Source organism: Pipra filicauda, unplaced genomic scaffold (assembly GCF_003945595.2).
Source record: "Pipra filicauda isolate LSUMZ 115617 unplaced genomic scaffold, ASM394559v2 scaffold211_size2331000_pilon, whole genome shotgun sequence".
Classification (NCBI taxonomy): Eukaryota; Metazoa; Chordata; class Aves; order Passeriformes; family Pipridae; genus Pipra; species Pipra filicauda.
Window position 1 is genome coordinate 2,194,266 of NW_024104323.1, and position 13,182 is coordinate 2,207,447.

The following is a 13,182-nucleotide window of genomic DNA, read 5'->3' on the forward strand; positions in this document are numbered from 1 at the left end:
AACCGAAATTTGTGTGGGCACAACACATGCAAGAGCTGCAGGGGTATTTTATTCCTCGATCACATCATTTTCAAGACTAAATTAAGCGAAACAAAGGGAAAGATCTGTCAGAGAAGGGCTTAAAAAAGGGGGTTCTGTGGCGAGCAAAAGCCACCTCCTTAACAAGACACTTCCAAAACAATCTGAAGGTTTTTAATACTTCCCATCCCGAGCAGATATCCAAATGATTCGGGGATATTTTTATGCTTCAAAAAGAGGGGCTCATCTTTAAGTGTTTAAGGCAGTCACGTAACGGGGCCGGAGAGTCGGCCCTGCCTGGCTCTGGCTGCTCAGCTGCCTTGGCACTGTCCCCCCACACAATTATGGCTTTTGCTTCCCCCTCGTCAGCATTTCGTGCTCGCTCCAGAACCACGAAACCAAAAGGTCTGGAGATCTTCCGAAGGGCTCTTCAAAGAGAGCCTCTTCTCCCCTCAGCCTGCAGCGACTGCACTCTGGCTCCCACACGTCAGCCCCTCACAGCCTCAACGTTTTACTCAAATTATAAACTAACACTATGGAATAAAAATATTTAATCTAGAAACGTGTAGGTATCAACAGCACCTAAATCACTGCTCAAAAACAGCTTTAGGGGATAATTCACGTGCAGGCTGTAAACTGGATTAATTCGACGTGGCTTTATTTTAAGAAAAAATAAAAGTGATAAATGCACTGCTGTTATCACCCCCTGTCCAGCAGACAGGGGAAGATTCCTCCTTTTACTCTGCATGGTAAGATGATCTTTAAATATTTTTCCTCTGGAAATACGATACAAAGCAAAAATGTCACAACATTAAAAGTTGTCAGACACCTCAGTTACACCACTCTGAGAACACAGTAAAGCCCAAATCTATATCTGTAGGAAATGTTAACAGATTCCATGCTTTTTCTGCCAATCACTGCTTAAAATTATCTTCCTGAAAAAAAACACTCCAAAAAGGAGTTTTTAAAAATCTCCACTTTTCACTGTAAAAGCTGATTTACAGGTCCAGCAAAACCAGCCCTTATGAGGAGCTTTCAGATTTAAACTCAAATGTGTTCATCTCCTGCTCTGGCCAAGTAAATTAAAAAAATATATTAAAAAAAAAAACAAAACCACAAAAGTACCTTCATTACTCAAAACTGTGGAAATCCTTGGAGAATGTGACACTCAGGGCTGTGATGGTGCCACCCCACACCCTCTGTGGACACCTGATCCGTGTCCCTGCCCAGGACTCACCACAGGATGGACAATCTGGCTTTGGAAACACACATGGAAACAGCACTTGCTGTTTCAGAACACTGAAAAAAACGTTCTTCATCTTTTTCAAATCAGCAGGAAGACATTTTAGGAACAGAGAAAAAGCGCCTTGCTTAAAATCAACGATTTCTATTTAAGTTTTCAGGATTTGTCACATCCTTCCCCTGCCCTCCTGCACAGTTGGGGAAAACACACGTCTCTTTTTACAATTCCAACACTACAAAGGAAGGAGGTAAAAAATAAAATCCAAGGGATTAGATTTAACATCATCAACCAAACAGCCTCTTTGGGAATGTCCCTCCCTAAGATGCCACCAACCCAAAGCCTGGTTCCCGTCCCAGGTCAGACCTTGCACAGCTTTAAATCCCAGGGTGATTTTCCCCTTTTAATACAACCTAAGGAAGTCAAAATTATGCTGATGGCACACATGATGCCTTAGGAATACATTATTTTCTGTATTAGAGATCCTGATATGGATTTAAGTGCCTCAGTACAGCAGGGTTTGTATCGAGTTGGATGGATCGAATTGCACAGATTTCGGGTGGACAAGGATGAAACTGGAACTGTGCAACAATTAAAAATCATCCCAGGCCTCTGTCACACAAATGTCACAGATTTTAGAGCCACTCCTGGCAGAGCTGAAGTGGAAGATGCTGCTGGAGGGACTGCAGGGTAACAAATGGCCCCTCAAATCAACACCCACATCGTCCCACCGGCTCCTTCTTACCACTGCAAACAGCAGAGCTGGAAATTTTTCCTGGAAATCACAGCAGTGGGACAATTTCCCTAATAACACACCCAAGTGCTGTGGGGGAGCTCGAGGGAAGCAGCTCATTCGCCCTCCCAGAGCTGACAGAGTCCACAGGAATCCCCAGCCTGCAATTTTTTTCGTGCCAACCAGGCTTCGTTCTCCAAGGTGGTGGCCTCTAACCACCCTACTATTAGGAGTAAAAGGCCTTACAAAGTCTCTCACTGGGAAAGGTTCATAAATCTGAGCATTACTCACTCACTGAGGCTCCTCAGGGTGCTCGAGGACCTTCCCTGCAGAGCTGGCAAAAAACAACCGACGAGAACCGAACGCTCGGACTGTTCCACCCAGACACCCTCGCAAATAAATGAGCACTTGTACCAAATGTAACAAAGGAATAAACGCAATAAACTGTCATAAATGAGCTATTCCTGATGCCCAAACAGGGTTTTACCAAGAGAGTTGCAACAAGATTTTCCAAAGAGCTGCCCAGGACGGAGCCCGTGGCCGGACACGCCGAGCCAAGGCCGCGGCTCCCAAAGCAGCTCCAACAGAACACTGAGAGAAGGGTCATCAAACCCTCTTTATCTCACTCAAAAATGAAGAGACAGAACACCAAGGGCATTGTTACATTTACTACCAGCCACCAGTGTCTGCTTGGAGGGCTGAAGCTGCAGCTTTTTCCTCCTATGCCATATTTTTCTTCATCCGCCGTATTTTCCGTCCTGCTCAACAGAAGCCACCAGTAATTATGACTCCAATTATTTTAATCTTTAAAGGCAAATTACACCACTTATCCCAGTGGAGACATGTTTTTAAATAAAACATGAAAGTAACACAAGTAAAAAATGGGCCCAAATCTAATCAAGCCGGTCCTACTCTTAATACAATTAAGAAAGAGTAATCCCATCATCATAAAAACGAATAGCTTTGGCAATAATTATAAATGTGAATATTATATCATAAAGATATCTTGGCTGACGAGATCTCCAATGGCTTAAATAGCTGAAGGGTTTGATTCAGTTCCTACCCACAAACACTGACCCCCTCAGCCTCCCCCAGCTTACAGCCAAGGTCAGACATCAGTGGAAAGGGGCTAAAAGTGATAGATCTGTGGCATTAAACTACTGCTCTCCTTTTAATAGAATCCAGCATAAACTCAAACCAGCCCCGTGCTCAGCCTGAACCATTTATCTGAGACAAAAATGTCTTCTTGACAAAAACCAGATCTCCTTTAATAAAAGTGAGGCAGACAGTATTATGCTCCCAGGGAATCCTGGTGCTCTTTTTTATATTTACATATAAAAAGAATTCTTCTGTAATACACGGAGACATAAAAAGTGAAGAAAATCGAGGCTAAATGTCTGAGCAAGAGAACATCAGGTCAGGCTTTGTGAGAGCTGCTCCCAAAATAAAAGCCCTGGTGTTAATGACCAGTGGAATTATGTCCACAGTTAAAGTTTTATTATGGAATATGCTCTATTCTTTGAGCTTCTCCCTGCTTCAGACCAAAGTTTCCCAACAATTCCTGCTCCTGATAAGCATCTTGATTTGGTTCAATTGCCATCAACTCCTCACCAAATGAAAATGAACTTTTGAAACTGCAGCGGCCGGCTGGTCGTTGTGTTTTTTTTTTTTTCCCCTGAAAATTCCTCTTTAATGCAATAAAAAGTTAATAGGGAACAGGGAGGGGAAAAAAAAAAAAAAAGCCCCAATCACATTTTAAAACATAAACAGATCAACATGTTATCTTCTTCTCCTGAGTTGTTTTGCAAATATTGCCCCAAACCCTGGCCTGGGTCGGGGATGAGCCGCTCGGCGGTGGCTCATCCATCACCGGGTCCCGTATTTTGGAAGGGCCACATCATTTCTCTGTCAACCAACTGCTGGATGTTGAACAGATTTTACATTCAAGCCCCCAAAAAACTGGCGACTTTTTGAGCAGGGTGGTTATTGCAGCCTGCACGTGGGTGGCCCAGTGGATGAATTAATTAAAATACAGAAACAAAGGTCGAGGGGAAAATAATTTTTGCTTTCAAAGCCCGAGCCAATAAAGTCTCACACATTTAATTCCAATTACTGAAAAAAAAAAAAAAGAGGACATCTGTAGGGCTTTAGTTTTAGCCATTTCAACTAATTAACAGATTCAAATAAATAGTGGTTCCATCCAACTGAAAAGTTTGCTAACACTTCATTAGCAGGAAGTTTAAACAAGCACACAACCTTGTTAACATACTTTGGTTTACCACAAAGTTACTTGGGCATCTCGATAATTATTTTTATTCCTTTTACAAATATCTCATGACAGCCAACGTCAATAATTCTGCATTCCTCTGCATTTATTTAATGACCTCATAATTCAAATTTTCTTAAAGTATCGCCAATTAAGAAAGTAGGAGCTATCACATAAACAACTGCTGGGGATGGGAGTTTACTACAATATCTACATTCATCAGGTTTATTAAAAATATTTCCCCATATTTAATCCTGGGAGATTCCACAAGGAGACTTCTTTGGTCTCTAACTGTGTATTTTTCAGTGGTGAGTTTGCATTTCACCCCCCGTGCAGTGCACGGAACACATCGAGTTCCACCTCACATTCCTCATATTTGATGTCCTTGAAATGGGAGAAATAACAAAAAAATTAGTGAAAACTTAAAGCTGCAAATAGTCCCTCTGGCTTGTAACCAAAATATGTTCCCTAATCGTCCTACTGGCAAATAAATTGCTGTATTTGCACAGAGCAGCTCAGTCCATCTTTAAAACCTGTGCTGTTGTGCTCAAAGGAACTGGACAAGCACTTGCCTAATTAATTTGCAAGCCTTTAAATACATATATTTTTTTTAAAACCCTGCTTCCCCACTGAAAAAAAGCAGTTATTCTTCCTCCAAAATGATGTGCTTGCCTGCCTCAGGTTTACTTTCTCTTTTTAAATCAGATTTCTTCCTTTCTCTTTTTTTACCACAGGTTATCTTAAAGATGTATTTATAATTGTTTTATTTCACTGCAACACTCAAGTTCTCAGTTAGGCTGTGCAGGTCGATGGAAATCTTTATGGACCTGAAGGAGGGGAGGGATTTATTTGATGATAAGAAAATAACTCCTTCCTGCTTCTGAAATTCCCCAGTTACAACCAGGCTGACACCCCCCCTGGAAACCATGGAAGCAGCCACAAACCTACACTGATGGAGGGGATGCAAGGCTTTCCAAGGGCTAATTCAGCCCAGGAAGCACTTGGCTGGCATTCCTAATTTGGGGGTTCCCAATGAGTGCAGGGAGAGTGAAGTCTGTGATGGGCACAGAGACGAAACCCTCCCCGGAACAGGCACGAGGAAAGAGGAATGCTGCTGTTTGTTTGGTCCCATCCAGACCTGTTATTCCCTGAAATCTGAAAACTGGGATGACAAGACAAGGGGAAAAAAAAAGAAAATCTCTTCAGTGAAAGAGAGGCCAAGCAGTGGAAGGGAAGTGGAGTCACCATCCCTGGGAGCGTCCAAAAAACGAGCGGACGTGGCACTTCATGGGATGGGGGGATTAGATCAAAGGTTGGACTTGATGATCCATCAGGTCTTTTCCAACCTTAATGACTCTGTGATTCCATAAACCAATAACTTTGGAAAAACCACTGCATCAGGAAAACAGGGAGTGACCCGTGCGAGGCAGTCGCTGGACGGCGGCGGCTCTCCCCAAAACCCCCGTTTTCTCCCCAAAAACCTGCTCCATCCCCTGCCCTGCCAGCCACAGGCTGGGCACAGCTACTCTGGGTGACCACTGCCAGCAAGCAGATTGGCCCCAGAAGAGCAGAATAATGTCAGAAGTTCACAGAATGAGGGATAAGCTGTGGAATCAGCTGGATGCTCCCCCACCAGCAGCAATCCCAGGTAGCTCAGGGAGGTCCTCGCCCGATTTAAAGGTCAGATGTGTTAAAACACTCCCCTGAACTGAAGCTTCACTCAATTCTGCCATAAAAACCAGCCAGGACTACCCAGCCAGTCCAAACATGTGCCACCTGCCCTGGCCTGGCACTCCTTGCCCAGCACACAGCACCAGATCCCTGCCAGGCTCCTCGGGAAACACCCAAAATCAGGCTCCAGCACATCCAAAAGTGCACAAAAACTTACATTTCCCCTGGAAATAGAGCTGGAGGGACAGGGAAGAGCTCAGGGGACTGGGAGCAGCCAGGACACTCTTCATGTGAGGAGGTTCTGTGCTGGGGCCGTGGGGAACGACCAAGTACAAAGTGTATTCAGTTATTTTTAATCAACTTTCCTTTTGCTAGAAGCACATTTCAGCAAGAAAAGACTGTTAAAAATAAGTCTCCTGCACAGTGAAAAATCTAACATTGCAAAAGAAAGGTTATTGTCATTCCCTGGAAAGAAACACAATGCTAATGCTGAAAGCAAATCCCAGCACTGAAAATAATAATCTGACAGATTTTAAATAATAATAATAATAATAATAATAATAATAATAATAATAATGATAATGATAATAATAATAATAATAATAATAATAATAATATGGCATATTAAAAATTATAATAGTATTGATAATAATTAAAATAATAATTTTATTAAAATAATAATCTGACAGATTTAAAACTTTGGCTCACAAAAATATGAATGCAGCACACACAAACAATTAGGACATCCAACTTGGAGCCTCCTTCCCTGGAGATCCAAGGCAAAAATGATTTTCCTAGAACTGATGGCTTATTTATGTTAGAGCAGCAGTATTTGGACAAGGCAAACGTTATCATTTTTACAACTACTCTCCTATAGTGCCCTTTAGGCTTGAGAGCTCCCTACTATTGTTAAGGTCAGAGGACAAGTTCATAAAACCTCTAAATCATACATAACAAGACTTAAAACCCTAAGATCTATCATTTTTTTCCCCCTAGGCCTGTGCAGAAGAATCAAAGCACAGACAACGAGGGACAGGAATAATGACCACATTAAAAAGGCTTCATCAGAAATTTATGAAGGAAAATTCTTCTTTTTTTTCCCCCTGGTTTATATGAAGAGCCAAAAGACCTTTGTTTTTTTCCCCTGGAAACAAAAACAAACCCCAACAGCCAACAGAATTATTTTAAGACCTGACTCTTAAGATCTTAAGTAAATAAATTCTTTTTCCATCCTCTTTCTTTCTTTTCCTTTATTTCGATTTCAGAAGAAAAGGCCTATAATGTTTTATGAACAACCCCCTTTCAATGAAACATTGATTGGTTAAATACTTCCAAAACTAATTCTCAGGAACAAGCACAACAGGGTTTTTTCTTTGTTTTGTTTCTTTTCAAGTAAAACATTTTATTTTCCCACCTGACTACTGATGTGTCCTTAATACCTCACCTGCAATGAGCACCATAAATACAGGGGGAAACGAGAAAAAATAAAGGCTTTGTCTTTTTAAATTCAATAAATGGGACCACGAGGAAAAAAAAATATTACCAGCTACAGAATAATGGAGTGTGTGGGAGTTCTGCATAAACACTGGATCCAGGACCAAAAATTAAATGAGAGAACAAAACAAAGAAGGACATGGAAATCTTCTCTGCCCTAAAGACAGTAAAATACACCCATTTATAGGGGGTGTGATAATGGTATGGATTTTGTAATGTGCCTGATGCACTGTATGTATATTATTACATACAGCAAATTTCTTATATTCTTGGTAAAACAGTGCAAATGCCTCACAAAACAGCTGTGTGGTAGCCTTGAGATTTATATAAAATTATAAGCTTTTATAATAAACTCCACTCAGCATCTTTTTTTCACCTGGAATTCAACAGTTCTCTGCATTTTCTAGACCATCACGTTTTCACATTAACAAATATGATCAGGCTCCACCTCCACCTCGGCTGATCAGCATCAATCAGTGTCAATTAGGAACAAGTGTCTGAGAGACAAAATGTGACACTTCACACTCTGCCCTGTCAAAGTGTCACATAAATACCCTGGAAGGACGATATTTATATATTTTGGCTTCGTTTCAGCCCCAAGCAGGACTTTATCTCAGCGCTGCGGGACCGGAACGAGCACCAAAAAAATCTGATTTATTTTTCATTTTCAAGGGCGTTTCGGTGAGGTTTCAGTGCAAATGCAGGTCCTGCCTGTGTGCAGACATTACCTGTCCCTCTGCCACCGTCTCGGTGTCGATGATGGTGACGATCCCGGGCACCAGAGGGCTCCGGCGGAGGTTGCTGTGAGCCAAAATCTCCTCCTCGGTGGCTCCCGACGGCAGCGTCCCCGTGAGCTGAGTGACCACCTTCCCAACCATGGTCAGCCCCGTCTTTATCGTCTGCCAAGAGGAAAACACCCAATAAATGACATTTTAGGGCCGCGGGGTGGATTTATCTGCAGTGTTTTCCGCCCGTGATGTATCGGCTGCAAAGGGCTGGAGGAGGAACAGCTTGAAAAAATTTCACCTCAGGTTTGGAATTCAATTATTCCAAAGCATTCTTCAGGAAAAAAAAAAAAAAAAAAAAAAAAGAGTATTTTAACGTTTAAATGATTTTTAATATTTTAAGTATTTCGGCTTTTAGTTTCTTTAATTTTGTTTTGACTTCTTTCAAGAGCCTGGGAAGGATTAAATGATGAGGCCGAGCTGGGCGTGTAGGAGGGCAGAGCTCACACAACAACACCCTGAGATGCTGATCCTGACAGAGTTTTGTCTCCTGCACAGGGCAAGAGATGGGATTTGGCCTTCCCTGGATCCAACACACTCCTTGGCAATTAAAGCCTTTTGCAGCGTGAAAACTGAACGTGGGATCAAACCCAGGAAAATCACAAATGCCCCTCTAAAGGTCCTGGAAAGCAGAACCCCCGTCCCCAACTGCACATCCCAGCACAAGTTCTGGGACTTTCCAGGCTCTGCGTGTTTTCCAGACGTGGCTTTTGAAAACATTTTCACCGCACCAGCTTTTATCAGCTAAAGATGCTGGAGACTGTTTTTATGTTGCTTTATTTTGTTTGGAGAAAGAGGGAGAGTAGACACAGTAGGAGAGACGAGGATTTAAAGAAAAACAACCCCAACTACAACTTGAAATGTTTTCTCCTTGAATCAAGGACTGCGCCCGGTTTGCCTGCAAGAGAACTGAGCAGATTTATTAGGCAATATAAATAAGAAATAGCAAAAGAGATCAGAATGGAATGACACTGTAACAAGCCAATTCTTAACTAAAAAGACAAGCTAAGCTGCCTGCTAAATTGAAAAGGGGAAAAAAAAAAAAAAGGCACCCAGATGCCAGGCTGCAAAAACCAAGAAGCGGCCACAAATCAATAGCAACTGCTTTGTTTAGTGCTAAAATCTCGAACTGCAGTGATTAGAAAACACATTAGTGTTCATCAATTAGCAGCCAAACGTTTGTTTTAATAATTCATGGGCAATGACTTGCGGGTGTGCTGTCAGGAGAGCCCGGGCAGGGCCCAGGGCAGCAGGCGCCACACGGTATCGATGGCCAGGAAGGCTGATTAACCTCTGAGATGCCTCTGCTGATGGACTCACCCCATTACTGCTAATGGAGATACTTCCACTTCAAAATCGAGCCAGGCCTTGAGCACAGTGATGGCTTTTTGGGGTTTAAAGTCTTTAGTAATATCCTGCCATTTGTTTCTGATTATTTCTTTTTATACCCAGCGACGGGCGGGGAGTGGAATAAAATGAGGCGGAGGGATGAGAATTGTGACATAAAGCAGGGACTGAGGGGTGAGGGACAGACTAAAATAGCCACCACGGGGAGGGGGGGTCCAACTCTCCTCCCAAAAACTGACCAGGCAGGGTTTTTTTGCACTTAAAATGCCCTAAAATGATTCGTTTCTAGTTTATCCAGCAGGAAGGAGAAATCAGGAAGCTCCACACGGCCAAGTGAAAAAAGGCCAAAAACTCTAATTGACCTGTTTTAGGAAAATATCTTTACTATTTATACCTCGAGCGCTGGGATGACACAGCGCCAAGGAGAAATTTATAGCTCTCCAGGAAAAAAAACTAAAGTGCTTATCGAGCCAAATGAATTCCTGCCCCCTGGAGCAGGAATCCTGAGGAGCAGTGGGTGTGCAGGGATGAGCCCATTAGCCCAGGAATATCAGTGTGAAGCCATTCCAGCACTGACTGCCCCGTGCTGTTGTGTATATTTGCCAAACTTCCCGGGTAATCTTTAACCTTTCCCATGCCATATCAGCTGTCCCTCCATCCATTAGGACTAATGACCCTGCTCTCACATAAGCTGTTAGTCCTCATTAAGGAGTTATCAGGTAACAAGAGAAAACAGATGCAGCCTTTGCTAAATCACTTTACCACTCCGGGATTAAAAGATATGGAGAAAGAATCAGCCAAAGAAGTTATGAGGTGAGAAGGAGCTGGTTTATAATTTGATGCGAGACATGTGACAGACCAAATACATTTTAAATGACATAGGTTAAAGTTTGCACTGTCCCAGCTCCTCTGTCACTGATGGGAACCTGCCAGTGAAGTTTGCTTATAAATAAAATTAAAATCCTTGATCCAGTTCCTTTTAAGCAACGATGCACATTGTGCAGACACACATATTATTTATAACTCACATCCACCCTATCTACTTAAAAACAGGATTGTTCACGTTCATTTAAATATAAAGAAATACATATATTTAATTAAAATAAATATATGCACTCAGATCCCATTTAATTGAAGAATAACTGCAGCTTTAATTAGATGAAAAGAATTAAAATGCATCATTCGGTGCTTTTTAGGCTCTTTTGTTCCAACAAAGGCCTTGCATCCTTTTAGAGACAACACAATATATTGCTCCTGTTTCTCATAATAAATGCATTTTATATGATTTATTTGCTGTCAAATGAAAAATCTATAGAAAGCAGGAAGATATCAAGAAGATCTGCCTTGGGTGTCAGCACAGTTGAGCCTCACAGTCAGTGTGAACAAAGTGAACGTTCAATCAATTACAGATTCAAGTTCAAACTAAATATTTGTGGAAATATTCGGGCTTTGCAAAGAAGTTTCCCTTTCCTGCTCTTGCCCCATGATCTGAAAAGAGGTAAGATAGGGAATAAAACTGTTAGGAAATTCCTCTTAAGCAGAAAGTGTGAGCTCCACTTGAACACAGAGTGTGCTGGGACACGGTGGGACCAAAGTTCTCCTCAACAAGACACGGGGAGAAAAGAAACAAGAATGTCTTTTCCTAATTCCCCTTCCTTGCTGCATCCAAAATGGATAAATATGGACAATTATAACAAAAAAAATTTCACATTTCACCTGAACATTCTCCCATCAGCAACACTGTTAGGTAATAATGGAGTTTGTTCTGAAAGTTAATCTACTTCCATCCTACTCCATCCAGCAGGAGGGAAAAGAAACTTTACCCCATAAGGAACAATATTTTCGTTTTTCCAAACACATGAGTTTCTATCCTTGATAACAATGAACCTAAATGGGAATCTTGAGACATGTTCTATTTCCAGAAGTTTTCTGCTGGGTCAAATGACAGAAGTTATCAGAGTTTTTAGAATATGAACAGCAAGAAAAGTACCAAAGTGTGGAAAATCAGAGATAAGAGTTGGGAAAGATGTGTGTGTTTTCCTGCAGCAGCAGCAAGCAATGCTCCTGCGAGATGCATTTAAGGAGAAACAGCAAAAAGCTCAATTTTAAAAATAAAATCCTCCTGGAAATCAAATGGGAAGATGACACAAAGGAATTCTTCACAGTGTCACCTGAATAACAAGAGTTCTGGCACCAGTAACAACCCACCCAAACAGGATCACAGTTTTGACCTCGGCATTCTGAGCCCAGAGGGACCTTCTGACTCGATTAGGGAGGGAATTCCTCGAGTGCAGGACACAGCAGGAGCTCCCAGGGAGGACAAAGCCACTGTCACCACCAGGACACATCTCCTCAAAGGGAAAACCATGAAAGTCAATATTCTGTGCTGCCACTGAGAGGATCTGAGAGGCAACTCTCCCAAGTGGCCCTGCTGAAACCCCTCTTTGCTCTCAGCTTTTCCACTCTCTTATAGGAAGGTCCTTTCACTTCCTTCAGGAAGAGACTGGAACCCAAACAGAGAACAGGCTGGAAGCCAGGGGAACCTGGCAAAACAAGAACTTTAACAGAACCACTTCTGAACCAAAAGGGGGAAAAAAAGGAGCTCCACTTCCCAAAGAGCTGCCACCTCTGCTGATGAAAGCAAAGGGATGACAAACCACTGCAGGCTGAGAGGACACAGCAGCAGGAGAGGCTCAGAAGTGATGGCTCACATAAGGATGGAGTAAAGCTGGTGGTGAGGCAATGAGATGGACAGAGAGCACCAGATATTTGCCAGCAAGTCAGCACTGCAGTTATCAGAGATGAAAACTCGCTGGATAACAAGCCAAGGCTCAGTGCAATCACTAATAAATTAAACATTTCGGATTCGCAGTTGCCTTATTTGCGGGTAACAAATTAATACACTGAGGCTGAGACAGACTCAAGAGCCAAATGGTGCAAATATTTAAAAGTGTATCAGTATTAATCTTGTCTGTTACAGTAACAGTGAGGAGCACAAGCCATGTGCAAACACCAAGTAGTGCAGACACTGTGCCCTGGGGATTATCCCTTTTCCTGACTCTCACTGCGAGTTTATCTCCGTACAGAGGCGAACAATCTTTTCTTTCCTATGATTATAAACACATTTTATCTTCAGGATCTACTCACATGATGCAATAGCACTACTTCAGTGTGATAAATTCAGCTTAACATCGGAATTTCTGGATTATGCTCCTTGGCTAGTGCAGCTCAGCAGGGAAGGTCATCAGCTGCAGTGATCTGTTTTGGAGGATTTTACCACATCTGATCCAAACTGTGGCTGATCACACTAAGCCAGTCACTTCTTCAAACTTATCTCTGCTATAAAAAGAGATGTTCATGATACTGAGATTGAAGGAGTTTGGGGAGATTTCCCCACACATCTTTTTTTTTTTTTTTTCCACTCTGCTGATGGTGAAAGTAGACAGAGATGCAGCAAATCACAGCAGGAGAGGAGCAATTCCAGTTCCCCTCAACTATGTAAAAAACTGTGATTTTTCTCCTCCTCCAGCCACACTGGGATTGTGAGGGAATATGTTTGTTTTTATGTTTTGTTTTCACATGAGCTGGCCTGCCCTGTGTCTCTCTTTGTGGCTTCTCCTAAGTGTTG

The 13,182-nt window shown here is 42.2% G+C and overlaps 1 protein-coding gene across 9 annotated transcripts in view; it reads right to left on the minus strand.

Annotated features, from left to right (window-relative positions):
- Window positions 1-13,182, minus strand: part of BCAS3 (BCAS3 microtubule associated cell migration factor) — a 317,385-nt gene that overhangs the window by 254,159 nt on the left and 50,044 nt on the right. For all 9 annotated transcript variants that reach the window (XR_005563467.1, XM_039381061.1, XM_039381059.1 and 6 more), the window contains one exon: window positions 8,151-8,321. Coding sequence is in view for 8 of the 9 variants with exons in the window: in XM_039381061.1 (XP_039236995.1) it covers window positions 8,151-8,321 (171 nt within the window). In the remaining variant the exon portion in view is untranslated. The remainder of the gene's footprint in view (window positions 1-8,150; window positions 8,322-13,182) is intronic.